Source organism: Pteronotus mesoamericanus, unplaced genomic scaffold (genome assembly GCF_021234165.1).
Source record: "Pteronotus mesoamericanus isolate MK-2021 breed Mesoamerican mustached bat unplaced genomic scaffold, CSHL_Meso_final scaffold_85, whole genome shotgun sequence".
In the NCBI taxonomy this organism is placed as follows: domain Eukaryota; kingdom Metazoa; phylum Chordata; class Mammalia; order Chiroptera; family Mormoopidae; genus Pteronotus; species Pteronotus mesoamericanus.
Genome location: NW_026555329.1, coordinates 76,075,828 through 76,102,194, shown reverse-complemented (window position 1 = coordinate 76,102,194; position 26,367 = coordinate 76,075,828). Strand labels below are relative to the sequence as shown.

At 47.6% G+C, this 26,367-nt stretch overlaps 1 protein-coding gene across 1 annotated transcript; it reads left to right on the top strand.

Annotated features, from left to right (window-relative positions):
* Positions 1–2,564: 2,564 nt before the first annotated feature.
* Positions 2,565–25,740, top strand: LOC129063458 (TRPM8 channel-associated factor 2-like). The gene is made up of 8 exons (XM_054564562.1): positions 2,565–2,607; positions 4,591–5,226; positions 12,521–13,497; positions 13,738–13,835; positions 21,543–21,756; positions 22,094–22,333; positions 23,182–23,519; positions 25,069–25,740. Exons 2-8 carry the CDS (start codon positions 4,604–4,606, stop codon positions 25,321–25,323), a joined length of 2,745 nt encoding a protein of 914 aa, XP_054420537.1. The 5' UTR covers positions 2,565–2,607; positions 4,591–4,603; the 3' UTR covers positions 25,324–25,740.
* The last annotated feature ends 627 nt before the right edge of the window (positions 25,741–26,367 follow it).

The window sequence follows — 26,367 nt, the reverse complement described above, 5'->3', positions numbered from 1 at the left end:
AAGGCAGAGTTCCAAGGATACAGTGGTCAAAAGGGCAAAATGCACTAGAAAAATCCATGGAGATTAAGTAGTTAGAAGAGGGTTTTGGTGACTAAGAAATCATGACGGACCATGACTGATTCACAAATGACAGAGGTGGGTTTCAGGAACAGAGAATTCACACAAGAAAAAACCATACAGTGAAAAAGGAAAACAAACAAAACAAACAAAAGACTTACCCGGGAATGTGTACAATGACGGGAAGAAGAAAATGGCAACAGAATGTTTTACAGAAAAAAGTTCAAACATGGAGGTTTCCACTCAAGTCCGGCAGACCTGGGCATCCTTGAGGGCAGAGAAAGGAGCCAGTGGAAAGAGAGAGGCTGACGCATCTGGGGAGGCAGACACCGGGGGAACACGGTTTTGGAAGCGACGGAAAGGGGGAGGGGATGGAGATGTGCCTCCAAGTGTTCGCCTCAGAGAGTAAGAGATTCCTAATCTCCTTCTGAGATTAGAAAAGCAAGAGGAGAGCTCAAGTTCTAAGGCAATCAATGTGAAAAACCTAAGGATTGAATGCTCTTGAATGCTCACAACATACTCAGTAAAAGTGCATTAAATCCAAAGAGATTAGATATGTAAAACGCTTGGCACAAGGCTTAACACGCAGCAGTTGTTTGACTTGTGGTGATCCTAGGAGACGTAACGATACTGGTAGCAAGAACAGCGGCAAACATTTCTTGAGTGTTTACTGTGTTCCGGGAACTTCCTACGCTACGACAGAGGTAGTGGTGGGATTAGAAGGAGCACCAATAGCAGTAGTCAGTAAGAAATATCTGTTTAAGAATAAAGTGAGCAGAAGTAAGCTTGAGGAAAACAGAAGAAGGTTGGTTGGAAGAGATTTTTGGCAATTTCACCAGCAAAAGAACAATTATTATTAAGCATCTGTGGGAACTCACTTGGAGTTGGTAGGTGTCTGGTCAGAAAGGAAGCCCGCAGAAGGGGCGAAACTGGAATAAGTAGGCAGCCATACTACACAAACAAGGGTACACTAGTTAAAAGACTTAGAAGATGACATTTTAGAGGAGGGTTGACACTTTGTCATGAAGCTTAAGCACCTCCCTGCTACTAATCAAGAAAAGGGGTGGACATAGCCAAGGATGCGAAGCATGGCTAGAGTGTTATAACATAAGCGGTGAGGTCACTAAAAATGCAGACTGTGGACAGGAAAATCAGGAACGAGGTTCTACAGTATTGCTTCATTCAAGGAACTAATTAAGTGACTTCAAGGAGGTTGAAAATGTGCCCTGTAGAGTTGAAGCTGTATTGCCGAGGCCTGACCTGGATCTGGCAAGGGAGAGGGTGGGCCATGAGGGAGAGGCGGCATGGGCTATACTCCGGCATGACAGGGAGTTTAACCAAGGCATATTTTAGCCCAGGAAAGAAATCAGCAGGAGATAACAAACGAAAACACAAAAACGAGAGGGACTGGACAGCCCTATGCTGGAGGAGACGCTCTCTGTTTTACAAATAGAATGGGCCCTGCTGTGGTCAAGCCATCGGCCTCGACAAACCTCCAGACAGAAGAGAGAATGGGAGTGAAGAGTCCGCTACACGTCTGGGGAGTAACTGCTGACGCTTTTTAAACGATGCTGATGAAGAGACGGTCAAGAACCTTTTCTATGAAAATAGGTACAACTGATAACTTGATAAACAGTGCAATGATTCACATGTAAAACCAATGAAGCCCCCAAGGGGGCTTTAGAAAAAAAGGGACCTAAAACCCCCTTCTCCATGATCACCCTCAAGTCATAACACCTCCATACGACTGCCTGTATCCTCTCTCTCCCCCTGAGAGCAAAACAAAATAAAGCTGCATCAAAGCAAAAACAGTGTATCTGCTGCACAAAGCTGTGCAAAATCAGATTCGCAGCCCATCTCCTGGTGCTCTCCCACCTTGATTTTCACCTTCCCACCCCTCTTAGGTGAATTTCCAGTAGCAGCCACGCTATAGCTTCAGCTGTAATGTCTGCAGCCAGGCACGGACGTGTCTGTTCGGAAATGCAACGGGCACGTTTCCTTCCCAGCAGCAGAATCACTGGGCATGACTCATGTATAATGCAAGGCCCAGTTCTCTCGCTGAACTCCCTGGGACACCGCGAACAGCCGCCAGCACAGGTTGCATGACCAGTGCTGACCACCAGGGGGCAGGCCCTCGAACCCGGAGCTGCGTTAGGGGGCAGCGGTGGATCTGAGTCGCTGCACCACGGGACCGAGGGGACGTGAGTTAATGTTGTTGATGGGGCACTGAGTGCTTCCAATGTGGTTTACTGGAGACTTGGCGTGTGCGTTCCTCACCCAGCGTGAGAGCAACTTTGCAGAGCGCTCTCTCGCACTCCTGGACCCATCGGGGGAGATAGGAGATCCGGGTTCGCCAGACCCGGATCTCCACGACAACGCCCCTGGTGCGCCGGTCAGGGGAGGGAACAAGGGGAGGTGGCTCCAGGGCCGTCCCTCCCTGTCCCGCCCTTCCTGCTCCGCTGGCCACCCCTACATTAGCCCCTGAGCCGGCAGGAGCCACTGCCACGGACCCAGAAGACCTGAGCGTGAGGTTTCCAAACCGAGCTCGCGGTGAGTGAGCCGACCCCTGCACTGTGCGCCCCCAGGTGCCAGACGCAAGCCCCAGAGCCTCTCCTCAGTCAACGTGTCTGTCGCTTCCTACCATCAGGTTTTAAATTCGTTTTGTTTTGCCAGCCGGACGCTCTTACTAGGTGTGTCAAAACACTTTTCTATCGCCTCTTGACCTTGTTGAGAATTTGAAGATGGGTGTGCGCCCACTTAGGTCTAGAGAGCTGCAGTGAGAGTTCTGAGAATATATTGCTCTTTTCTTGGACTTTGTGTTTGTTTTTCCCTGACACTAGGGCTGCCCAGATTGGGGAAGGATTTCCCTTGTCCTCTCAGAGGTAATTAGCAGGACCCTGACCTCAGGTACCTGACCTCTCTCCTGCCTTTCCCACTATGGAAACCCAAGACTGGGATGCGCACCGTGCACTCCTGGCTTCAGCTGGGGAACGGCTCTCTTGGTGAATTCACTGTCCTTGGAGCAGCACCGAGAAAGAAGTGGTAGATTTTTAAAAATGCCTGCGGGGTGGGGCGGCGGGGGGCGGGGGGACGGGGTGCGTACATTATAGGAAATACAGGTCAAGCCAACCAGAGATTTCTCAGAGAACTAACAGAGCAGGAATAAGTGCAGGAAACAATGGAGAGCCCAGACCCTGGAGGCCTGAAAATCCAGAGGGAGGCACTCAGCTTTAGCCTTGTGGGCGGTGGATGAAATTGGAGGGCTCTCCTGAGGGAGAGAGGGGCGAAGGGTGGCTTGAGGAAGAAGGAAGGGGGCCAATGAGGTGGCTACTTCACTGGGAAACAGCAGGGAGGGAAGAAGGTGGCCAGGGCAGCGAGGGCTGCGGTATCTGTCTTAGATCAGGTTCTCTCCCAGAGCAAAGCCTGGGAGAAGGACTTGAGCGCAGGTAGTTTGTTTCAGAATTGAGCCCAGGGCTCGGAGTGAGGAAGCGGGAGGAGGAGACAGGGAAGGAGGGAAAGGCAGTGAAGGACACGTCGCTGGGCTGTTCTCCGCTGTGGGCCGCTGGGGCTCGGCCCCTCCGAGGACCCCAGGGGACTCCGGGAGGCATCGAGGCAGACACTGAAGTCAGAAGTGGGCCGAGCAGGCGTGGCACCGGCACCCGGAATGTCTGCTATACCCCCCCTTGTCACTTGGGGAAGCTACAAAGGGCGGCAGAGGGACACGTTTGCTCACTGCTCGCTGTGTGTTCCCACCCAGCCCAGGACAAGGCGTTTTTACAGGCATTCTCTTAATCTTCAGAAACAACCCCCTAGGAGGTGCACGATGCTTTTTCCAAATAGGGAAACTGAGGCTTAACTAATTTCTCCAAGAGGAGCTGCTTTGAGGGTATAATGAGTTCAGTGTTCCCCGAAATGGAGGTGGCGAACCCCCCAGTCAGACAGGATAAATCGGGAGGCGTTCCCAGCTCGTCCACTCGAAGCTGGCAGAACACAGGCAGTTTCTGAACGGTCACCCGGCCTTTTTGTCCAGAGAAATGAAACCCTAAGTCAGCTCCTGCACATCCCCCCGTCACATCGACCCACTGGGCCCCGCAGGGGGGCCCCTCGCCACTCCACCCCGGCCCGGCTCCTCCCTGCCCGCTTCTTTCTGTGGGACCGCTCTTCTCCTGCAGCGCCTCAGGTCTCAGCTTCTATGTCTGGTTTCAGCTTCAATGCCACTGTCTCATATATGCCTTCCCAGTCACCGAGTCCAAAGTAGTGTTCCGGACGCTTGAGTACACATTCTCATCATAAGTTACTGCAATGACTGCTGCATTGTATTGATCTGTTTGTCTCCCTATTTATTTGTGGCCCTTCCCCTTCTAAACTACTTGATTCAGGAAAGCGGGAACCTTGTCTGTTGGCTTCCTAGCTGCACCCCCAGTGCTGGCACCCAGTGGGGACCCAAGAAGCGGTCTGGATGCATCAGTCCTTTGTGTAACCACTCACTGCCCCACCTGCTCTGACTCGCTGCTTCTTTGCTGTCCTCTGCAGTAGCTGGCTGAGCATGGCGACAACTCCCGCAGCTGCCTTTGAGGCCCTTATGAATGGAGTGACCAGCTGGGATGTCCCCAAAGGCCCCGTCCCGTGTGAACTGCTTCTCATTGGAGAGGCCGCCTTCCCAGTGATGGTGAACGACAAGGGCCAGGTGCTCATCGCCGCGTCCTCCTACGGCCGAGGCCGCCTGGTGGTGGTGTCCCACGAGGCCTACCTGCTGGCTGCCGGCTTGGCCCCGTTCGTTCTCAACGCTGTGGCCTGGCTGCGCCCCTCTCCGGGGGCTCCCGTGGGAGTGCACACCTCTGTGCACCCACTAGTGAACACCCTGAAGGGCTCCGGGGTTGCGGCATGGGTTCAGCCAGCCCCGGGAGACTCCGCGGGGGTGTACTGCACCAACGCCTACAATGAAACCCTGACTGCGGAGCTGATCCAGTTTGTGAAACGTGGCGGGGGCTTGCTCATCGGGGGTCAGGCCTGGTATTGGGCCAGTAAGCACGGCCATGACAAGGTGCTGTCCTCGTTCCCCGGGAATCAGGTGACCAGTGTGGCAGGAGTGTACTTCACCGACACCTTTGGGAACAGTGGCCTTTACAAAGTCTCGAAGAAGGTGCCCAAGATCCCACTCCAGGACAGGTGAGTAATGTGTCCCTACGGGGAGTCTTCCCCAGTGACACCCTTGAAACTAGGACTGAGCTCCCGTTGTCTTTACCACAAAGTCTCCACTTATTCCCTAACGATCAGCAATCACATTCGGTAACTATCCTCCGTGTGCTCGCGAGTGCCCGAGCAGCCAACCCACGTGCAAAGCCCCATGAACGCAGTGATGTTGCCCGTCCGGTCTGCAGCCCTGCTCTCAGTGCCTGATGGTGCTAGACAGCAACCCGTGTCTGTAGACGATAGAAATGAATGAACACATATACGAATGACTACCCACCCCAAACCACACAAGAGAAGGGTGGCCTAGAATACCAGCGTGAGCTCGACAGACAGCCTCATGGACTGCATGGCCGGGGCAGCCGCGTCTCGGAGACGGCCAGCCTCAGCCGAAAGCTCCCGGAGTGGACCGAGCTGGTAGTCCCCGAGGTCTAAGGGCCCCTCCTACCGACCTCCAGCCCTCCGTTCAGATTCTGGCCTCCTTCACAAGTCATACCCTCTGGGGTTTTGCAGTGAACTTTCATATGAGCAAATCCTAGTTAGAGGCTCCTGAACTGACCCAGCAGGTTTGCTAACTTCGCCTTTCTGCTGACAGCTCAGGAGCTCCTTCCAAGAGTCGCTCTCTCCACCCCAGGGAGGGGCGGGCCCCTCCCAAAAGCCAACAGAAGGTCCTCTCCCTTGTCCCATCCCCAAAGGCAAGAGCCGACTGCACAGCTGTGTACGTGCCTGAGGGGTACACCGATGTTGCTTTTATAAGCCAATTCAGATCCAGAGGCGCTTGCAGCTTTAGTGGCAAGACACAGAATAGTCTGGAGAAAATATTAATATCTGATCCATAGCTAATTATCTTTATACCTTGTGTACCCTACGAGGTCTGGAACATATTAATATCAGGATCCGCTCACCGAAAAGTAAATATGTATTAGTGGCTTAGGCTTATGCATCACAAGATTACATGTCACCTTATTCGTTCTTCACCACAGTCCCCTAGAGAGCAAAGTCTTCGCCTCAGGACCCCCGGCTTGTAAGCAGCACAGGTCTGTTTTCCTGTTCAAGATCCATAAATGTAGTGTCTCCAGGTAAAGACTGCATGAAACAAGGCTAGATCCTGGAATCGCCCTCTCTACCAAATCTGACCAAATGAGTGAAAAATAATAAGTAAGCCGGTGAAATTGGAGGCTCTGGTGCTGGTGCCTACGTTGCTGAGCACCGACTGGCCAGCGGAGAGGCGGTGACTGATGTGAGACCCAGTATACAGCCTCTCCTGACACCATCTCCACCCCAGGTACACGACTAAAAGAAGAAAACTGGAAGCCACCAATCCGAGAATGGGCATCCATCCCCTCTCATGTTGTAGGAGAATGAACAAGTTGGGTGAGTAGACATTTAAGAAGAAACAGCCCTCAAGTGTAAAAGCAGCAGTGATTTCAGGATTTGGTGGACGCAGAAGGGATGCTGAGTTTGCCCACTCCCAAGCACGGTGGTGGGTTGAACCCATCAAGTGCTCTCCATGGGTTGGTGGAGGGACCAGACCCCAGCAACAACAGTCCCAGGCCCAGCTGGTCTTTGCCCTTCAGTTAGTGCTATGAATTTCAGGTGATAAGAAAGTGGAAAGAAGCAACAACAAAGAAAGAAAACTACAGGCCAGTATTGCTAACGAACATAGATGCTAAATTCCTCAACAAAAAATTGGCAAACTATATCCAGTAATACATTAAAAAGATCATCCACCATTATCAAGTGGGATTCATCCCAAGTATGCAAGGATGGTTCAATATTCACAAATCAATAAATGTAATACATCACATAAACAAAAGGAAAGACAAGAACCACATGATCATATCAGTAGATGTAAAAAAAGCATTTGATAAGGTAGAGCGTCCATTTACGATAAAAACACTCAGCAAAGCGGGAATAAAGGAGGCATACCTCAACATAATAAAGGCCATATATGAAAAACCTACAGCCAACACCATACTCATCAGGCAAAAACTAAAGGCTTTCCCTCTAAGATCAGGAACAAGACAAGGTTGTCCGCTTTCACCACTTCTAGTCAACATAGTATTGGAAGTCCTAGTCAGAGCAATCAGACAAGGAAAAGAAAAGGCATCCAAATTGGAAAGCAGGAAGTTAAACTGTCATTGTTTGCAGATGACATGATAATGTACATAGAAAGCCCCCTAGACTCCACCAAAAAACTACTCAACCTAATAAGTGAATTTGGCAGAACAGTGTGATACAAAGTCAATATTGAGAAATTGAAGGCATTTTTGTACACCAACAATGAAATATCAGAATCAGAAATCAGGAAAAAAAAAATCCCATTTGCTATAGCAACAAGAAAACTAAAGTACCTAGGAGTAAACTTAACCAAGGAAGTAAAATACCTGTACACAGAAAACTATACAACATTGAAGAAAGAAATTAAGGAAGACACAAATAAATAGAAGCATATACCATGTTCACGGATTGGAAGAATTAATATCATCGAAATGTCCATACTACCCAAAGAAATTTATAGATTCAATGCAATCCCTATTAAAATACCAATGATGTATTTCACAGATATAGAACAAACATTTAAAACATTTATATGGAACCATAAATGACTCTGAATGGCTGCAGCAATTCTGAGAAAGAGGAACAAAGTAGGAGGCATCACGATACCTGACATCAAACTATATTACCAGGCCACTGTAATGAAAACAGTCTGGTACTGGCACAAGAACAGACACATAGATCAGTGGAACAGGATAGAGAGCCCAGAAATAAACCTATGTCTCTATGGTCAATTAATATTCAACAAAGGGGGCAGAAGCACAAAATCGAATAAAAATAGCCTCTTCAACAAATGATGTTGGGAGAGCTGGACAGCTACATGCAAAAAGTTGAAATTTGACCACCAACTGACACCATACACAAAAATAAACTCAAGATGGATAAAAGACTTAAATCAAAGTTGTGACACCATCAAAGTCCTAGAGGAAAACATAGGCAGAAAGATCTCAGATATTCCACCCAGGAATATTTTCACCGATATGTCCTGTAGAGCAAGGGACATAAAGGAAAGAATAAACACATGGGACTTCATCAAAATAAGAAGCTTCTGCACGGCTAAAGAAAACATCAGCAAAATGAAAAGGGAATCAACCATATGGGAAAATATACTTGCCAATGATACCTCAGACAGGGGTTTGATCTCCAAAATATACAAAGAACTAAGATGACTCCACTACACGAAGATATACAATCCAATTAAAAAATGGGCAAAGGACCTGAACAGACACTTCTCCAAGGAGGGCATACACAGGGCTCAGGGACATACGAAAAAATGCTAAGCATCACTAGCCATCAGAGAAATGCAAATTAAAACCACAATGAGATACCACTCTTCACACCAGTCCGAATGGCCATCACAAACAAATCAACAAGAAAAAAGTGCTGGCGAGGTTGTGGAGAAAAAGGAACCCTAGTACACTATTGGTGGGAATGCAGACTGGTGTAGCCACTGTGGAAAACAGTGTGGAATTTCCTACAAAAGCTAAAAGTGGAACTGCCTTTTGACCCAGCAATTCCACTGCTGGGATTATACCCTAAGAGTGTCAAAACACCAATCCAAAAGAACCTATGCACTCCAATGCTCATAGCACAATTTACAATAGCCATGTGTTGGAAGCAGCACAAGTCCCGATCAATAAATAAGTGGCTCAAAAAACTATGGTACATTTACACAATGGGATACTATGCAGCAGAAGGAAAGAAAGCACTACTACCCTTCGCAACGGCATGGATGGAACTGGAGAGCATTATGCTAAGTGCAATAAGCCAGGGGGTAAAAGACAAATACCATAAAATCTCAACTATAAGTGGAACCTAGTCAAGAAAACAAACAAGTGAGGAAAATATAACTAGCAACATTGAAAGAAAAAAAGAAACCGACAGTAATGTGAGGGAAGGAGGGAGGGGGTCACAAGGAAAAAGGGAAAAGGTCAAATCAAGGAACCCATGTATAAAGGACCCATGGACAAAGTCAAAGTGGGGCAGGATTGAGGGTTGGAGGTGGTGGTAGGTGGGGCACATACTTTTTTTTTAAAAGTGGAAAGAAGCAATATACAGACCTCAATATAATTTGAGAAGGTAGATAGATGTGTGTACAGAACAAACTGGTCCTAGGTGACTTATAACGTCACAAGTCACCTACACTATACTGGGACCTGCAAAAGGTCTGCCTACCCTAGTTGTGAAAAATATCCATATAGTAACCACATCCAATGGCTATAGTTTTAAAAGGGAAATACAAGAGAGACAGATGTAATATGGAAAGACAACAGAATCGGCCAAACCTGGAAGAAAAAGGTCACCCAGTCAACAGAAGCAGAATTCTCAGGAAGCATAAAAAAGCTACAAAAGAACTTCCTAAAAAAAATATGTTAAATATAATGAGAGACAGAATGAGAAAAAGGAACTTCAGAGTAAAGAAAAATTGAGGACCAAGCACCTTAAGTAAAATTAGTCAGTTTGCTACGACAGGATTAGACGAGTCCAACATGTGGTCACAATGAAAGCAGTTCACCCTGAGCTTTCTGACCATTGCTGGCACTGCTATGACAGTTTATTAAGTGGCATTCAGAAAGCCGCCACCCATATCACCTGTGAGCTCCGGTGTGTTTTGGTGTATTGCCTAAATATCACCATCTCTCCCTTGTGTCTTCCTCTGTGCCGTCCCCCTGCCCTTCCAGCTTGGAAGGAACATGCTTTCCCTTATTCATAAATGCAGTATTATTTGCACCTTCGTGTCTATTTAACACCTCTTTTGCACAAAATACACCTGTTGACTGCCACACACCCAGCTGTGGGCTTCATGCGAAGACTCGGTAATTGATGACAGATTTCTGGTGTGTCGATGACACTGGCTGTCGATCACACAACCCTGGATGGATTTGATTCCTGTCCTTGCCAGTTATTAGCCAAGAAATATAGTGTGAATTGTCTCACTTTCCTAAGTCTCATTTATAAAGCAAGAATAATACCTTTCAGGTTGATTATAATGATTTAAAAAGATAATCCTATATCTAAATACATATCATATAGTAAATCTCCTTAAATAAGAACTACTTTTATTATGTTATTATCCAGACTTAAATGCTATTAGTAGATGTTATGTAAGACTTAAGTGTTGGTAAATAGACATGGAGTCGCTATCATCGCCCTTATCTGTGGAGAGTTACCTGGCCTCCCCATGCCGCTCTGGTGGCGATTCCCCCCGCTAGATTCTACACAGGCCTCCTTTCTGCACCGCACACTCTTCCCAGAGGCCTCAGCGCTGGATTCCGCAGCCCGACCTGGTCCTTTACCTGAAATGAGAGTGGCCGACTAACTCAACTTCTATAACTCGGGGCTCAAATGTCGCATCCTGTGCGGTCCATCCCAATCACCTTGTTTAAAATGTCAGAACTGTGCCAGGCGCTGTCCTAAGCATTTACTACAGAATGATTTACCGCATACCGACAACACCGAGAGGCGGCTGAGGCGCGCTCATAAGAGGCGGTGCAGCTCAGCCGGCTCATCTCACCCTGTTGCACGTTACTTTGCATCGTTGCACCCCCGAAGTCCCCTGATGCCTGTGGCATGCCTTGCTGTCTAGAGATAGATGGTACCTCCCCACCGGCCACAGAACTGCGTGCGGTTGGAACCAGAGACATAAAAGATGTGGTCCTGCCCCTGAGTAACTTTCTGATTTGGCATCAGCGTTTTTAAAACTAAGTCCAAGAGCGTTAGGAAACTTCCAGGCCAGTGTTACGTATCACTTGCACCTAAAGTGTCTGACTGAGGATCAGTTTTCAGAATCATGACTATTAGCTTGTCGGGCTGCTGTACCAAAGTGCCACAGACTGGGTCGCTTAAACCACAGAAATGTATCGTCTCGTAGTCGGAAGCTACAGCTCTGAGATCAAGGCATCGGCAGAGCTGGTTCCTCGGGAGGGCGGCGAGGGGAACTTGTTCTGGGCCTCTCCTGGCTTCTGGCGGCGTGTTGGCCATACTCGGCTTGTAGCGACATCACCCTGATCCCTGCCTTCCTGGTTCACCTGGTTTTCTCCCTGTGGGCTTTTTGTGTCCAAATTTCCCCTTTGATGAGGACACCAATCACATCAGAGTAGGGGCCCACCCTGCTCCAGTACGACCTTACCCTAACTTAGCCAATTACCTCTGCAATGACCGCATTTCCAAATAAGGTCACATTCTGAGGTACCGGCGATGAGGACGTTTTGATAACTATGCTTGAAATCCTGTGCCTGAGTCTGGTTTTGTGTGTTTTTATCGGTTTTGCTTTTGGTGTCTTGTGTGTGTTGCAAAACATGGCTAATTTAATGCACAGTATCTGGGAATCTGATTTTTTAAAAACTTTTTCACTAAGCATTTTGCATTATCTAATTATTATCTTAATTACCACATGGTATGTATGCTATCTAGGGTTAACCATAACGTAACCAGTTACCTGTTGTTTGACATTTAGAATATCTACTAATTGGTTTTTTAAAAAAGAAAAGAAAGATAGATCCTGGAATAAAAAACCTTATCTGAATTCAGTACGTTCTGAACATTTCTCAATAAAAAGTAGTAAATACTTCATCGGATTTAAGTGAGAATGTCTTTTAAAAAGACTGTGTGTTTGTATAAATCTTCAGGTATAATGTTAAGCAATTTACTTATAATGTGTTCCTAGGTCAGAGCCAGTGTAAGGCGAGGGCAGTTTGGTGTTTTTTACAGTACCCCTTTACAGAAAATTAGCCCTGAGATTATGTGTAAGCAGGACTACTTTCTCCAGAAATAACAGACATTGCTTTGCATTTAATTCATTCAAATGTTTAACTACTTGAAAAGATAGGACATTCAAGCCACACTCTCCACACTCAGCTGACTGACACGCGAAGAATTCATTTGGAGAACGTGGATTGTGAGATGTGCAAATAAGGCCACTACCTCACTCTTCAGTATTTCATCAAATCTATGACAACATGGATTATGGGAAGTTTCATTATTTTATGTGTTACTAAGAAAGAGCAAACAAATCCAATTAAACAGTGATATGCCTTAGATGTGAAAAAAACGAATGGTGTTAAATACTGAAATCCTAAATATTATCAGTAAGAATGAGGATACTGGCATGAACTATGTAATCTTTGTACCCACACATAGATTTCTCTATTCAGCGAGCTCATTTCTGTGGTCCATTGACTGACTGTCACCCTTTCTCCTCCGTGTCAATTTCCAGGTATGGGGAGTACGTCCGGCAGGACCAGCACCAGCTCCTGGAAGGGATCTCAGAGCTGGACATCAGGGACATAGGAATCCCCTCGCAGCTGCTGGTGCACGGGGCGCTGGCCTTCCCCCTGGCGTTAGATGCCTCACTTGGCTGCTTCCTGGCCGCCGCCCACTATGGCCGGGGCCGGGTGGTCCTGGCTGCCCACGAGGGCATGCTCTCTGCTCCTAACTTGGGGCCCTTTTTGCTGAATGCTGTGCGCTGGCTGGCCAGAGGCCACACGGGCAAGGTTGGGGTGCACACGAGTCTAAAAAACCTGTGTGCCCTGCTGTCGGGGCATGGCCTGGAATACAGCCTGGAGCCCCGTCTGACGGGTGGCTTGGCCGTCTACTGCTGTAATGCTTACAGTGACACAGAGGCGAAGCAGCTGCAGGAGTTTGTGGCTGAGGGCGGGGGCTTGCTGATCGGGGGCCACGCCTGGTGGTGGGCCTCCAAGAACCCGGGCTGCTCCGTGTTCACTGTTTTCCCTGGTAACGTCATCCTCAACTGCCTCGGCCTCAGCATCCTACCTCAGACTCTCAAACCAGGCCGTTTCCCTGTCCCCACCCCCCAGATGTTGAGCTACCACTTCCGCAAGGCACTGTCGGAATTCCAGGCTGACATGAACCACTCGGGTGGGAAGCTGGACAAGAACTGGCTGGCAAAACTGGGAGCTGATGGGGCTGCCTTCCTGCAGATCCCTGCAGAGGGGAACCCTGCCTACATGTCCGTGCGCCGAATTATAAGTAAGATGCTGCAGTTGTGCTGGCTCCCTGCTGTGAGCCGGGAAAACCCCGTGGCCAGTGATTCGAATGAGGCAGTAGTGCTCCACTTGGCCACGCAGCTGGCCTGCTCTGGGACTGACTGCTCCAAGCTGGTGCAGGGGCTGGGGACCGGGACCTGCCCCTCAGAAGACCCCATCACGGTGGACATCGACGGAAACAACCCAGGTGTGGAATGAGGGGAGAGTGCTGGGAGCTTGGCAGGCCCCAGGGAAGGTGGGGTTAGCAGGCACTCCATTCCCTATCCGCTACTTTCAGAAGTCGGGTTGGGCTGTGCCTAGGGTTTAGGAGGGATGCGGGCAAGAGGCCTGGGTGAGTTAAGATCTGCAGTGCAGGACCTGCACCTGTGGGAGGGGCGGTGAGCCTCCAGGTAGGGGAGGAAACCAGCCTCCCTATGGCTTTTTTCAGGCAATGGTGAGTCCTGGGTGAGTACTGGGCTCTACATCCTAAATGGACAGAAAGCAGAAGTCTCGCTGTCTGAAGCTGTGGTCCGTGCCGGCCTGAGGGTAAGGCCAAACACCCACTGCCCACATCCCAAAACCTCAGGGCTGCTCCATTGTCACCAGCCACGGTGGTGGCCACGGGAGCACAGGAAGTGAGGGGGCTGCTTAGTCTGCCCATTTCACAGATTGCACAGGACAGGTTTCAGGGGGCTAAGTTTCGGGGGGCCTGACCCAGTGAGTGACGGCACCGGAGCGCTAACATCAGGTCCGGTACTCAGACTAAGCCTGCGATTTCCGCGTGTGGTGCGCTTTGCCTCCCAACAGGGATGTGCAGAGACAGCAAGTGTGAGAAGCGGGGCCCGTTGCACATTCCCAGCCGCACTCATTTCTCCACAGCGCGCCGGCTCCCTGGGTTTTGCCCCTCTACCTTGACACCTGAAGGGCATACTTATTCTGGTCACCCATAAACGTAGGCCCCACACACAGAACCTAAATTCCGCCCACCTCAGTTCTGAGGGTCACTTCCTTCCGCAGACAGGGTCTCTCTTTTGCCAGGCTCCTTTCTGGAGCTCACGCGCGCTAAACCAGGGCAAAGCAAGTGCAGGACCCCAAACAAAGGAGGACTCGGCCAGTCAGACCAGGAGGGGCACCTGGGCAGGGAAGGACAGACTCACCCCTCACGCCCCGGGCCAGGTCCCACTGGCCGGGTCAGGCCTCCTGTCCGTGAACAGGGGGCAGACAGGACCCCTAGGGCTCATACCCAGCATCAAACGCAACACGCTGGCCGAGGATTCCCTGGAAGGGCCTGGGGTGCTGCCTCGTACGAAGGCAAACGGGACCCCAGTCAGCCTCAGACTCACGAGCTATTCTACCCTGTGGAGAGTGTGTCTACGTGCCTTTCAGTCCATGGGACGTTTGGAGTGCTAAGATATCATAGGTTCCATGCATAGCCCAGAGAAAAGGGAAGCTGGAGTTTGTCCCTTTTCTAATTTATTTTTTATTTTTCTATTACGTTTACATTCAGTGTTGCTTTGTATTAGTTTCAGGCGTACAGCACAACCATTACAAAATTGTATACTTTATACATGGTATCCTCCCCAACCATTCAAGTACCCACCTGGCACCATACACAGTGATTACAATTTGCTGATTATATTCCCTGTGCTGTACTTTACATCCTCGTGAGTATTGTGTAAGTGCCAATTTCACCCAGTCTCCCAGCCTCCCCCTCCCCCGTAGCAACCATCGGGCTGTTCTCTGTATCTGTGTGTCTGTTTCAATTTTGTTCATTTATTTTTTCCTTTAGATTCCACACATAAGTGAAGTTGTGTGGTATTAGTTTTACTCTGACACATTTCACTTAGCACAGTGCCTTCTAGGTCCACGTATGCTGCTGCAAACAGTAAGATTTCATTCTTTTTTATGGCCGAGGAATATTCCACTGGATATATGCACCACCACTTTCGCTCCTGCTCCTCTACTGACGGGCACTTGGGTTGCTTCTGTATCTTGGCTATTGTGAATAATCCTGCAATGAACATAGGAGTGTGTATATTCTTTTGAATTAGTGCTTTGGGTTTCTTCAGATATATGTATATACCCAGAAGTGAAGACTTTGGGTCATAAGGCAGCTCCATTTTTAATCTTTTTCAGGAACCTCCATACTGTTTTCCACAGTGGCTGCACCTGAGTTCCCACTAACAGTGCATGAGGGTTTCCTTTTCTCCACATCTTCGCCAACTTTTGTTTGTTCATTTATTGATGATGGCCATTCTGACAGGTGTGAGGTGATAGCTCATTGTGGTTTTAATTCGCATTTCTCCGATGATTAGTGACATAGAGCATCTTTTCATTGACCCATTAGCTATCTGCATGTCCTCTTTGGAGAAGTGTCTGTTCAGATCCTCAGCCCATATTTTAATTGGCTTGTATGTTTTTTTTTTTTTTGCTGTTGAGTTGTATGAGTAGTTTATAAGTTTTTGATATTAAGCCCTTATCGGATGTATCATTGGCCAATGTCTTCTCCCATTCAGTAGGCTGTGTTTTCATTTCGTTGATGGTTTTCTTGGCTGTGCAAAAATGTTTTAGTTTGATGTAGTCACATTTGATTATATTTTCTTTTGTTTTCCTTGTCTGAAGACATGTCTCTGAAAAAATATCGCTAAGAGAGATGTCAGAGATTTTGCTGCATGTTTTTTCTTCTAGGAGCTTTATGGTTTGGAGTCTTACATTTAAGTCTAACCCATTATATGTGTATTCCTGTACATGATGTGAGAAGATGGTCGTTTTTGTTTTTGCTTTTGTTTTTTTGTATGGATCTGTCCAATTTTCCCAGCATCATTTATTGAATAGACTGTCTCTGCCCTGTCGTATCTTCTTGCGTCTTCTGCTGTGCATATAGGCATGTGTTTATTTCTGGGCTCTCTATTCTATTCCACTGATCTATGTAGCTGTTTTTATGCCAGTGCCATACTGTATCAATTACCATCCCTTATAGTATAGCCTGGTACGAAATACCACGATACCTCCAGCTTTGGCTTCTCTCTCAAGATTGCGGTAGCTATTCAGGGTCTTCTGTGGTTCCATATGAATTTTTGGATTGTATGTTCTAGTACTGTGAAAAATGCCATTGGTGTTTCGATAGTAATTGCATTGAATCTATAGATTGCTTTAGGAAGTACGGATATTTTAATGATGTTAGTTCTTCCTATCCAAGAACATGGAATTTGCTTCCATTTATTTGTATCTTCAGTTTCTTTCTTCAGTGTTTTGTTATTTTTCAAGTACATGTCTTTCATTTCCTTGACTAAATGTATTCCTAGGTATTTTCTTCATGCAATTGTAAATGGAATTATTTTCTTAGTTTTCCCTTGGCAAATAAAAATGGAACGGACTTCTGAATATTTATTTTGGTATTCTGCTACTTTACTGAGTTCATTCATCAATGAACTAGTAGTTTGGGGGTTTTTTTTTGAGGGGGTGAAATCATTTGGGTTTTCTAAATACAGTGTCATGTCATCTCCAAATAATGATAATTTTACTTCTTTCCAATTTGGATTGGATTCTCCTCTGATTCCTGTGGCTAGGACTTTCGGTACTGTGTTGAAGAAGAGTGGTGAAAGGAGACGTCCCTGTCTCATTCTTGATTTTAAGGGAAACACTTTTGTTTGTTTCCCCAATCAGTCTGATGTTAGCTGTGGGTTTGTCACATGTGACCTTTGCAATGTTGAGGTATGTTTCCTCTATTTCCACTTCGCTGAATTTTTTTTTCATAAATGGATGCTGAATTTTGTCAAATGCTTTTTGCTACATCTGTCGATATGATCACATCATTTTATCCTTTTTTTAACATGGTTTATCATGTTAATTGATTTGCATATTTTGTACCAACCGTGCATCCCAGGAATACATCCCACTTTATCATGGTGTGTGCTCTTTTTAATGTATTGCTGAATTCAGTTTGCAAATATTATGGTAAGCATTTTTGCATCTATGTACATCAGGGATATTGGCCTATAATTTCCTTTCTTGGTAGGTCTGTCTCTGGTTTTGGAATTAGGATACTGTTGTCTTTGTAAAATGAGTTTGGGAGTCTTCCCTTCCCTTAAATTTTCTGGAATAGTTTGAGCAGGAGAAATGCTATTTTTTCTTGGAATGGTTGGTAAAATTTACCTGTGAAGTCATGTGGTACAGGATTTTTGCTTTTGTGGAGTTTTTAAATTACTGCTTCAATTTCATTGGTTGTAATATTTGGTTCAGATTTTCTGTTTCTTCTTGATTCAGTTTTGGAAGATTGCATGTTCCTAAGAATTCATCCATTACTTCCAGATTGTCCAGTTTGTTGGCATATAGTTGTTCATAATATTTTCTTATAATATGATTGGTGTGAGCAGTTCTCCTCTCTCATTTCAGATTTTACTTATTTGGGTCCTCTCTCTTTTTTTCTTGAGGAGTCTGGTTAAAGGTTTAGCAATCATGTTTATCTTTTCAAAGAACCAGCTCTTGGTTTCACTGATCTTTTGTATTATTTTTATTTAGACTCTATGTCATTTACTTCAGCTCTGATCTTTATTATTTTCTTCCTTCACATCACTTTAGGCTTGCTTAGTTGATCCTTTCTACTTCCTTTACGTGTGAGGTTAGATTGTTTACTGGGGATTTTTCTTATTTCTCGAGACAGGCCTTTATTCGTAGGAACTTTCCTCTTGGGACTGCTTGGGCTATGTCCCTTAGATTAGGGGTTGTTGTGTTTTCATGTTCATTTGTCTCAGTGTATTTTTTATTTCTTCCTTGACGGCATTGTTAACCCATTCATTGTCTAGTAAGATGCGCTTGTGTGTTTTCCAGGTTTTTTTGGTAATTGATTTCTAGTTTTCTACCATTGTGGAGAAGATGGCTGATAATGATTTCAATCTTCTTAACTATATTGAGACTTGTTTTGTGTCCTAACATGTGGTCTATACTGGAAAATGTTCCATGTGCATTTGATAAGAATTTATATTTTGCTGCTTTGGGAGGAAATGCTCTGAAAATATCAATTAAATCCACCTGGTCTTTTAAGGCTGCTATTTCCTTGTTGACTTTCTGTCTGGAAAATATATCCATTGATGTCAACGGGGTGTTAAAGCCCCCTGCTAGGACTGTACTACTGTTGATCTCTCCCTTTATGTCCATCAAGATTAGCTCTCTCTATATAGGTGCTCCTATCTTGAGTGCATAAATGTTTACAAGGATTATATCCTCTTGTAGGATTGGTCCCTTTAGCATTATGTAATTAATGTATCTTTTTTGGCTCTTATTAGAGCCTTTGCCTTAAAGTATATTCTGTGTGATATAAGCATTGCACCCTAACTTTTTTTTTATCATTTCCATTTGCATGAAAAATCTTTCTTCATCCCTGTATGTTCCATCTATGTCTGTCATTTGATCTGAAGTGGACCCTTGCAGACAACATGTACACAGGTCGTGTTTTCTTGTCCATTAAACCATCCTGTGTCTTTTGATTGGAGAAACTAATCCATTCACATTTAAAGTGATTATTGATAGGTACATTTTTATTGGTATTTTATTCTTTGTAATGATGTTCCTCTTTTTCTTTCTTCTTCTTAAAGAAGTCCTTTCAACATTTCTTGTAATACTGGTTAGGTGGTCATGAATTCCTTGAGCTGTTTCTTATCTGAGAAGCTCTTTATTTCTCCTTCAATTTTTAGTAATAGCCTCAGTGGGAAAGGTAGTCTTGGTTCTAGGTCCTTGCTTTTCATCCCTGAATATTTTATGCCAATCCATTCAGGCTTGAAATATTTCTGTCCAGACGTCAGCTGACAGCATATGGGTGCTCCCTGGTAGCTGTCTTTCTCTTGCTGCTTTTAAGATTGTTTGTCTTTAAATGCTGCCATTTTAATTATGATCTGTCTTGGTATGGGCCTCTTTGGGCTCATGTTTTTGGAACTCTGTGTGCTTCCTGGACTTGTGTACTTTTTCCTTCACCTGATTAGAGAAGTTTTCAGTCATTAGTTCTTCAAATATGTTCTCATTCCCTTTCTCTCTTCTCCTTCCGCTACTCCTATGATGTGAACACTGTTACCCTTGATGTTTTCTCAGAGGTCCCTTAAACTATCCTCATTTTTAAATTCTTTTTCTCTTTTGCGCTCGATTGGGTGTTTTATGCTACCTCGTCTTCCAAATAGCTGATTCGATCTTCTGCTTCATGTAATATTTTCTTGTTTCCTTCTAGTGTATTCTTCATTTCAGATTTGGCATTCTTCAATTCTAACTGGTTCTTTTATCATTTTCATGTCCTTTTTCATGGTTACTATTTCTTTGCTGAAGTTCTCACTAAGTGCCTTGAGCATCCTTATAACCATTGTTCTAAAGTCTGTATCTGGTACATTGCTTGCCTTCGTTTCATTTAGGTTTTTCTTTCCTAGGGGTTTCTCTTGTTCTTTTGTTTCGGCATGTTTCTTTGTCAACTTTGGCTGCTTCTCTGTATTTATTTCTGTGTATCAGGTAGATCTACGTCTCCCAGTCCTGGTGGGGTAGCCTTATGTAATAGGCGTCCTGTGGGGCTCAGTGGCACAGTCTCCCTGAACATGTACTTGATTACTGCTGGCCTGTCCTTCAGTGAGGCTCACTCTCAGTCCGGCTGAATGTGAAGATTGACCCTAATCACAGTGTACGAGCTGCTGTGTGGGGGCTAACCCCACGAAGCAGAATTCACCCTGACAGGGTCTGGTGCCTACTGATTATTTCCCTTTGGGAGTTCCACTTGGAGCTAATCAGGTCACACTCAGAGGTATGCTATGTTGGAGGATTCCTGGGAGGGACTGCAGGGTAGATCAGTATCAGACGCTGCCTGTGACTGGCCCTGGGCTACCTGTTAGGAGGTTAAAAGTGATCCACAGTTTGTGGCTGCCTCTGCTGGGCCCGGATGCACATGGGGGAGGTCAAGCTTTATACCAAAGCACCTTTCCACTACTACCAAGCCTGGGGGCAACTCAGGAAAAGGCCAAAGGCACTCGAAGATCCACCTCGACCGGCCTTTTTCCTGCCTGGCTCAGTCATGAATGAGCCTCTGGTGGTACACGAGCTGCATGAGGTAGCTTTTCAATGAAGCACCAGGAATGGGTGAGAGGTCTTTGCCAGGTTGATTCAGATTCAAAGTTGGCATCAGTGCTGGGTCTGAGGCCACTCAGCAAAAGTCTTAGGGAACACCAAGGCCAGCCGCCACTTTGGGGGCCCATGGGACTTGATGGTGGGTCAGGGTTTCAGGGAGTTGTCAAGGTGAGGCTAGGAAAATTCACCAGGCTAAACAGATTTGGCTGTGTGGAGGGAGGGGTCCACAAAGGAACCATGGCTCCAGTTAAGGCACCCAGGGGAAAGTGGCTCTCACAACTTAGTCTGCCTGGACTTCCTCGAGGGCCTTCCATAAAGACTGCACCTCAGACCCAGGATGGCCTCGGCTGGCTGATTCCTCCATAGAGTGTGAGCATGGTAGGACCTCTGGGAGTTGGGAGGATGGACCTAGTGCATTTCCTCAGACCGATTCATGTGGAAGGGTGTGCTCAGCCCAGGAGAGATGGTGTCTGTAGGAGTCCAGGAACTCAGGATGGGGCCTTTGGTGGCTGTCCCTCCAGACCTCTATCCTAACCGACACAACCCAATCTCTGCTTCTATAATTCCAGTCTACTGTGAGCTGCCGTTCCTCCTAGGAGACCCAAGGTTAGTGACGAATAAAAGTGTGTGCACTGGCGGTATAAGAGGGCACCTGGATATCTAGCAGTCTCTTGTCGCTTCCTGGAGGACAGAATCCCCTCTGATTTTCATAGCCACATGTTCTGTTGGCTCTTCCTCTCAGCACTGGTGCTCTGGGCTGGAGAACCTGGTGGGGCTGAGACTCATCGTTCTTCGTGGGGAACCTTTGCAGCTGAGATTATCTTTGGGATTCACAACTGCTGGATGAGGCCATTGGGCCAGTCCTTTTCCCATGTCCACCCTCCCTACCAGTCTCAATGTGATTTCTTCTGTAAACCCTTGTTTATAAGATTTCTGTTCGCTAGTCTTTATTCATTCATGTTGACTGTTCTATAATTTAGATGTAATTCTCATTTGGCCCTGGGAGGAGGTGAGTGTAACTTTTGCCTATTGAGCCATCCTCTTGGAGCTTGCAGAGTTTTTCTAATACCCTTCATCCACACAGCATCAGCCACAACCCCCCACACACACACCACAGGGACCTAGTTCCTCCCACACATGGTGAAATCACCTCTCCAGGTACAGATTGGCTGCCACACCGATAACCTGATGAATGCCAAAAAGCTGTCTCGAGCACCTGTGGTTACTTACCAGTGGTGTATGGACACGACCAAACAGTCAATCTCTTGCCTCTGGGGTGGCCTTCTCTATGTCATCGTGCCCAAAGGCAGTAAACTGGGACCCATGTCTGTCACCATTAAGGGAGCGGTGCCCGCCCCGTACTACAAGCTGGGTAAGTGGACTGAGTGTTGGGGGGTGGGGGGCGCTGAGGATGCTGAAGCAGTTGGGGGCTGGTTGCTCAGGAAGAGAGGGATAGGGCAGGTGGACAGAGGGGGGAGAACTTTTGAAAGCTGCAGTGGAGGATGGAGAAACTGGACACCCCGTGTGTGCAGAGACTTCAGGGTAGAGCCGAAGGAAGCATCCGGAGGCCTGCCCTTCCCTTCATGGCATGGAGCCCCACGTGACAATAGTTCATTATTTCAGCATCCTCCTCCTGGAGGTCAAGATGTGTTTTTCAGCTCAAGGGAAGTTGGGGGAGTCCCTGACAGGTCCATGATCTTTACTCCCAGGTAAGACATCCCTGGAGGAGTGGAGGAGCTGTACCCAGAAGAGCCCGGCTCCCTGGGGGGAGCTGGCAACAGACAACATCATCTTGACGGTGCCAACTACCAGCCTCCGGGCCCTGGAGGACCCCGGGCCTGTGCTCCGCCTCTGGGATGAGATGATGGAGGCGATAGCCAGGCTGGCGGCCCAGCCCTTCCCGTTCCTCCGTCCTGAGAGGATTGTTGCTGACGTGCAGATCTCAGCTGGTGGGTGCTCCGGGGCACGGCTCCTAGTTGGGGGGCACCATTCATTATTCCGCCGTTTTTTAATGTCCGCTGTGGGTAAGCCATAATTTCACCAATAAAGGTAAAAAGACATAAAATACATGGGCCTTGATGGGATGCAAAGACGTTTGCATGTCAGAAGGTAAATCATCTACCTCTCTCCAAGGGAAGATTACACACCATTGGTAGAACAACTCACAAAAACATGGCACCAGGACTTCACAGATGTCAATGAGGGTTGTATCAAGGAGAGGCAAAAGAGAAATATTTCCTTCAAGCATAAGTAGAGTTGGCAATGAAAAGAAGGAGTAAAGAGGTTTAAGGACTGTGTGGTTTAGAAGAAAGGAGGGAATCTAAAGAAAAAAACTAGGAAATCTGGGTCTCATGTGGAAAATCTTTCTCTGGACCCCACTTTTCTCCTCTTTAAAAAAGGACAAGATTCTCTCTGTTAAATAGTACATTCTGGACAACCGCGGTTTACACAGAACAAGAGATGACGCTCTTCTAGCTTGAGCATCCTAAAATCAGGCAAAGACATGATGTCACAGCCTCACACACACAAAGGAAGCACGGAATTATGGCAAGAATGACAGTTATAAGGTGTATTCATGTGCTTCAGAGCTAGTGTGAGAGGCTAGGAGGGGGCAAGGACTCTAGTCTCTGACCAAGTCAGGACAGCCATCTGCTTTCCAAACAGCACAGAAATTTGGGAATTACTGGCTACAGCCAGGATGGTGAGGAAAAGTTACACAGTGGAGAGGAATGTTGGGAGAGTGGTTTGGGTGCGCCCCTTACCCCCGAGAGCTCATCTCTTCCTCTTGGGTTCCCAGGCTGGATGCATGCAGGGTACCCCATCATGTGCCACCTGGATTCGGTGCAGGAGCTCATCTGTGTGACCAACATGAAAAGCAGAGGTCTGTGGGGACCCATCCATGAGCTGGGCCACAACCAGCAGCGGCATGGGTGGGAGTTCCCCCAGCACACCACCGAGGCCACCTGCAACCTCTGGTCAGTCTACGTGCATGAGACGGTCCTGGGTATCCCTAGGGCTCAGGCCCACCCTGCTCTGAGCCCTCCACAGCGAGAGAAGAGGATCAAAGAGCACCTGGCGAAGGGGGCCCCCCTGCATAACTGGAACGTGTGGACGGCTCTGGAAACGTATCTACAGGTACCGAGCTGCCATTCGGGGAGGTGGGGCCGTCAGACAGCCCCGGCACGTATCATCCTTCATGACCCCCACCAGCCTGGGCCCATGACCTCCCCTGGACATAGCAGGCGGGGGCCACAGAGTGATTCTTCTCAGCTTACACGTTTCTAGATGGAGACAGTGACACCTGGCCCACTTGCCTCTGTGATTTTGTGATCATAAGTAAGAGGAAATGAAAAGAGTTATGAAACAAGTAAGTAGAGAGAAATACAGCCTGTTGGCATTTTGGTCAAGAGCAGAGGTTCTCCGTTAGGCGCCCCTGAGACTGAATCACAGCCCTTCCCTCACTGGTTTTAACCTTGGTCCCCTAATCAGCACCCCAGAAACGGTCACTCTTTTGTTTGGCTTTGTTTTCCCCTGCCTTGGTTTCATGGGTCATGGGAGTGCTCTGTCCTTCACAATAAGAGTGATGTGTCTACGGGAGAACTACAAGGAGGAATGGACGAGACCAGCAAGTACGAGTCCCTGTCTCCTCCCCCAGGCCTGCGTGGAATGTTAATGCTCCCGAGGTGTAACAGCTGTTCTCCATAGCAGACCTCCTACGCTGTCCGCCTCAGCCCACGGACTGTCCTCTTCTCCCCATTATCATCCCAAATATGAGGGGGGCCCCCCAAAACAGAATTTATCTATAAAATATTGTGTATTTATTGTTACATGTTTAAACTTCAGTCACCTTCAAAGTACCCTCCTTTGGATGCAATGCACCTGCTCAAAACAGTGTTTGAACTTGTCGATTTCGATGCCTTTTAGTGCTTGTGGTGTTTTTTGTCTCACCTCTTCCACATCAGCAAAACATTTATATTTGACGACACTTTTCATCCAGGGAAACACACAAAAATAACTCAGGGTGAGATTGGGTGAAAGGAAGGGTGGGGCACAGGGGTCATGCCATTTTTGGGCGGGTGCGCTCGTAAATCGCCCATCATGAAATCGGCAAAAACGTTGAATGAGTCTTGAAGAAAATTCACTGAGGTCGAACACAGCCTCTCACAACACTGCCAGCTGGTAACCTGATACACATGGGTTCCTAGAACACGCACCTAGCAAGAGAAGCCTCTACTACAAAGAGCCTGCCCTCCAGAAGATAATTCCAGTTTTTGGGGGGTCCCCACCTTGTATGCATGACGTGAGGGTTTCTCACTCAGGCTGAACCTTGTCTCATGCCTGGGGAAACACTTAGGACCTGGAGACCTCATTTTTTAAATTACATACAATAATAATAATAATAGCTGTCATTTACTGAGTATTTGCCTCTATTCAGATATTAGGTCCCCGTGAGGTCCCCTGCTAGATTCAGGAGGTACAGGTGTTGTGGCCAAGCGGTGGAACGAGCCAACGACTGCATTTATGCACAGGGTTCAGGTGGGAGAAAGGGACAAAGAACAGGAGTGGAGCTAATGAACGATGAAGAGGCGGTCATCACCGTGAATGAAATATCCTTATGAACAAGCATGTTGCAGTTACTTTTGGAGACCTGACGCCTCACCCTGCCCTTTCGTTCTCTTCCCAGATCCAGGAGGCCTTCGGGTGGGAGCCATTCACCCAGCTCTTTGCCGAGTACCAGACGCTCGCCGGCATCCCCAAAGACAATGCTGGCAAGATGAACCTGTGGGTGAAGAAGTTCTCCGAAAAAGTGCAGAAGAATCTGGCTCCGTTCTTTGAGGCCTGGGGCTGGCCGGTCCAGAAGGAAGTGGCTGCCAGCCTGGCCTATCTGCCTGTGTGGGAGGCAGACCCCATGCGGGGTCACGACCACACCGAGAAGTGAAGCGTGCAGAGGCCGCAGCTCCACACCTGCGTCTGGCCTTGGGTTCCCTGCATCTGAATCCTACTTCCTCGCTTTCTTCAGGCAGGCGGCGAAGGTCACAGACACGATGAATCACCTTCCCAGGAAAAGGCCCCGTGCTGCTCGGCAGTTTCTCTGCGTACCCGGTCGCTCTCCCTGGGGGCCTTTCTCCGCCGCCCGGGTCTTCTCGGGGAGACTGCCTCTCGGCCTCTCGAGGTCTGCAGACTCTTGGCTTTTATTTCTGACCTACTCTTCTAAGGACCGCGGATCACCATAATAATCTGATTTCACTCCCTCAGCCCAGCTGGCCCTCAACGAGGCTCTCAATTTCCTGTGCCTTAAGAAGTTTTCTAATAGCAAGAGAGATAGGCCGGTATAGTGGGGGGAGCCTTTGATTCTATGGAAAATCCCTTACCTTCTCTGTGCGTCTGTCGTCCCATCCATGAGGTGGGGATAAAGATCTGTCTCTTGACAAAGGTGAATGTGTTCATGCGCCGTAACACGTATACGCGTGTAGGGGTGTTCTTAAGCTTTCGCCAGGTCCCGTCATGGCCCGTATGTCCGGTTCGTGTGGACGACCTAAAACTGAAGTCGCTTCTGAGCTGGCCACCTCGAGGTTAGCATCCGCCCTCGCGTAAGAGACTGAATGAGTGTCAGTCTTGCTCCCAGACAGCGTTGTCAGGACCCTAGCCCATCCTCTCTCCTCCTCCTGCCTCGGGAAGGGTTCCTGGGTGTAACCTAAACCGAGAAGTGGCGTAAACGCAGCCCGGACGTGACAAACCTATTGGGATTAGCTCTCCTTGGTCAGTAAGTTCCATTTTCCAGGACTTTTGTTTCAACCAAAGGTCCGAGTCATGTTAGCAAACCTTACCAAGTCCATAAGCCTGTGTGTTCTTAGCTCCAAACAGGTGACGGCCTCCTCCGGTCGCCATGGAATCCAGGCCCCGCCAGGTGACGGCAGCTGTGCTGAGAGGTGCACGGACGAGACAGGCTTTACTCTGGAACAGGATTTCGGGGCGCAGCCGG